Here is a 3,485-nt window from a genome sequence, read left to right as displayed (position 1 = left end):
CATTTTTTACTTCCCTAAACACAATAACTTAAATAATTAACTACTATATTTTACAACAAAATAACTATAAAAACACACAAAAATCTATAAAATTAAAATAAGCTTAATAAATTCAAAATTACTTAAAAACTTAATAAATTACTTAAAAACTCAAGAATTAAGCAACAATTAGCACATAAAAAGTGGTAAAATAACTCTATTTTGTAGAGTTATCACTGAGTATGGTGATGATGATGAGTATGGTGATGATGATGAGGCAGAATAAGGGAATGAGAATGAGGATGATTATGAGGCTGCAAGTGATGAAGGTAATGAGGAAGATTTTTATGTCCATTTTGCTTCGGATAGTGAAGAAGCAGCTGTTGAAATGGATGCTGGGGATGATGCACCCATACCTCAAGCTGACACACAAAATGAGGAGGTCTTGCCAGATGAAGTGAATGATGCAAGACATGAGATATTTGCAAATTCTAATCAGAGGCAGTCAAGAGGGTGTCTACAAGAGGAAGACTTTGAGTTAAACGATGAGGAGTATGAGCAAGAAGTTGAGGCAGAAAAAGAGATGGGTAGGCCATCTGATCCAACTAAATGGTAGGGCAGTGTGACAAATTTGTGCAGCCAAGGTGTTCAGGGAGATGAGTCAGATGAGGTGGACATTGAAGAGGACTTGCAAAGTCTTGGAAGTGATGGTAAAGAGGCTGGGCCTAGGAAGTCAAAAAAAGATTACAACCTTAGGTCCAACTTTAAGGATTTCAAATTTGTATTGGGAATGGAATTTGGGACAGCAAAATTACTGAGGACTGCTATTAAAGAGTACTTTATTGAAAGTAATAGGGAATTTAAATATGTAAGCAATGGTATGAGAAGAATTATGGTCAAATGAAAAGCTAAACAGTGTCCTTGGTTGTTGTATGCAAGTGTTTCAAGAGCTGACAACACTACTTTCAAAGTGTAGACTTTAGTAGATAACCACAACTGTGGTTTTGTCCTTAATAATAGTCATGCCGATGCTCCCTGGTTGTTTAAGTATTTTTTAGAGCAATTCATAATCAATCCAAATATGAAGTATAAGACTTTTAGAGAAATGACAACTAAAACCAAGTACTCACATGTTTCCAATTGGATATTCTACAGGGCAAAGGCCAGAGCAAAAATATTGCTTGAAGGTAGTGTCTTTGAGCAGTATGCTATCTTGGAAGACTACTGCAAAATGATCTTGGCTACAAACCCAGGTAGCACTGCCATCATCAGATCAAATATGGTAGAAGGAAAAATGATATTTGAGAGGGTATAAATCTGCTTAAAAGCATGGAAGGAAGGTTTTAGATCTGGTTGTAGACCACTCATTGGTCTTGATGGGTGCTTCCTCAAAGGGTATTGTAAAGGATTGCTTTTGGCTGCAGTAGGAATAGATGCAACAAACTCAATGTATCCTATTGCTTATGCAGTTTGTGAGAAAGAAAACACTAACACTTAGTCTTGGTTTTTAAATTTGTTGAAGGAAGATCTAGATATTGACAGGCCTTCTCAGTTTTCTATGATGATCGATAAGTAGAAAGGGTTGGAGAATGCTATTGCTTCTGGTTTTGAGGGTGCAGAGGTGAGAAATTGTGTTAGGCACTTGCATTCCAACTTCAAGAAAGACCACCCAGGTTTGTTATTGAAACAACAACTATGGGCAGCAATAAAGACAACCACTATTCTAGAGTTTCAATGGAGGATGAGAGAGTTAAGGGAAACTAGTGAAAATGCTTATAACTGGTTGGCACTAAAGACTCCATCCGAGTGGTCTAGGTCACATTTTAGTGAAATGGTGAAATGTTATATGTTTTTAAACAACTTGTGCGAATCTTTTAATGCTGCAATAGTTGATGCTAGAGACAAGTCGATAATTACTTTGCTGGAAAAGATTCGTTATTGACTAATGAGTTGGTTTTTCAATAAGAGGGAAAGTCTGAAGAAGTGGATACATCCCGTGGGGAAAAGAATATTGCAAGTTGTGGAGAGGAACAAGAATATTGCCAAGAATTGTCTAACTACTAGGGCTGCAACTTATCAATTTCAAGTTGACTGCCCAAACAATGAGTCATTTGATGTTGATTTGCAAAGAAGGACTTGCAGTTTCCGAAGATTTCAACTCACTGGTATCCCGTTTGGTCACTCACTAGCTGCCATATGGACAAGTGGGGCAGAGATAATGGACTATATCCATGAATGTTATAAGAAAGAGATATTTCTGAAAGCTTATGCAGGAATCATATACCCTATGCCAAGCCCAGAGCAGTGGCCAGAGATTGGTTTGAACCCTATATACCCACCTTTTGAAACTAATCTGCCAGGGAGACCAAAAAAGTCCAATAGAAGAGAGTCTGGTGAACCACCCCCAAGTTCAACAAAAACTCGAAGGTTTGGTCAGATCCACTTGTGCAAAAAGTGCAAACAGCCAGGCCACATAAGCAAAACATGCCCCAACCCAAAAAATGCTCAGGTAATGCATTATTATAACAAATGGTCATGTCTTTTGATAAAATATTACACAAGATTAACTTCATGAATTTTTTATTTGTTAGGTTCCTGCTCAAAAGAAAAGGGGTAGGCCACCGGCTGCAAATCCCACTGAAGCAACAAAGAAAAGAAAAGAACGATTGACAAAGCAAAAAACAAAGCTTTTCTCAGCAAGGGGGTCCCAGAACTCGAGCCAGACAGCATGACCTTTCTCAGCAAGGTGGTCCTTTGACTAGGTCCACACAACATGCCTAGACAACCTGCTAGAAGAATGTTCACTTTTGACAAAGCTTTTGAAGATAGGGAATGAACTAATTTATGTCTAGTTAGGGACTTTTGATGTTTTTTTGAATACTTGACTTCACTAGGTCTTATTTTTTTTATAGCTATGGGCAACATGGCCTTTACACTTGATGTAAACTAAATAGGCATTAGATCTTAGTTTGTTTGCTAGTTATGGACAACATGACCTTTAAACTTGATGTCAATACTATCTGGTTATGGTTCTTACTTTGGTATTGCATCTTAATGAAGTACACTTGTATGTTTTTTTTACTTTAGGAATTGCACAATACAAATATAAAACTTAAAACCACTAAATTAAACATAAATCATCAAATTCAATTTAAACAAATAACACTTACAAAAGGGTCCAGCAAATTGGATCATAATTGACAACAAAACATTACAATGATATCCCATAACTTAAAATCATTTGTTGATACATATTAAAACTACTACAATGGCTACAACCCATAATTTTTTATTACTTTTTACCACCCTAATTTCATCTTCATGCTGTAGTCCATCCTTGCAATCAGCATCAGATACAAAAATCATATCCTCTCCCACAAAAAGATCACTCAAAACTTGCTGTGTGCTCCAATCGGCATGTGTGTTTCTAGAAACAAGTTCATCCTCCAGCTGTTTGATTTTTCTCAATAACCCAGGTATGACCACCTTGCTTCGAGCACACATAT

The 3,485-nt window shown here is 36.8% G+C and overlaps 1 protein-coding gene across 1 annotated transcript; it reads left to right on the top strand.

Moving 5' to 3' along the window:
* Positions 1 to 1,924: 1,924 nt before the first annotated feature.
* On the top strand, positions 1,925 to 2,711 carry LOC133815609 (uncharacterized). Its single transcript, XM_062248425.1, has 2 exons — positions 1,925 to 2,488; positions 2,571 to 2,711. Exons 1-2 carry the CDS (start codon positions 1,925 to 1,927, stop codon positions 2,709 to 2,711), a joined length of 705 nt encoding a protein of 234 aa, XP_062104409.1.
* Positions 2,712 to 3,485: the final 774 nt, after the last annotated feature.

Source organism: Humulus lupulus, chromosome 2, assembly GCF_963169125.1.
Source record: "Humulus lupulus chromosome 2, drHumLupu1.1, whole genome shotgun sequence".
Classification (NCBI taxonomy): Eukaryota; Viridiplantae; Streptophyta; class Magnoliopsida; order Rosales; family Cannabaceae; genus Humulus; species Humulus lupulus.
Note: the sequence above shows the minus strand (reverse complement) of the source record. Positions and strands in the feature narration are given on the sequence as shown.

Bases quoted from the DNA above. Each gene is read 5' to 3' on its own strand.
- LOC133815609 (XM_062248425.1), top strand. From the start codon at position 1,925: ATGAGTTGGTTTTTCAATAAGAGGGAAAGTCTGAAGAAGTGGATACAT. The intron at 2,489-2,570 runs GTAATGCATTAT...TTTATTTGTTAG, and splicing joins CCAACCCAAAAAATGCTCAG to GTTCCTGCTCAAAAGAAAAG.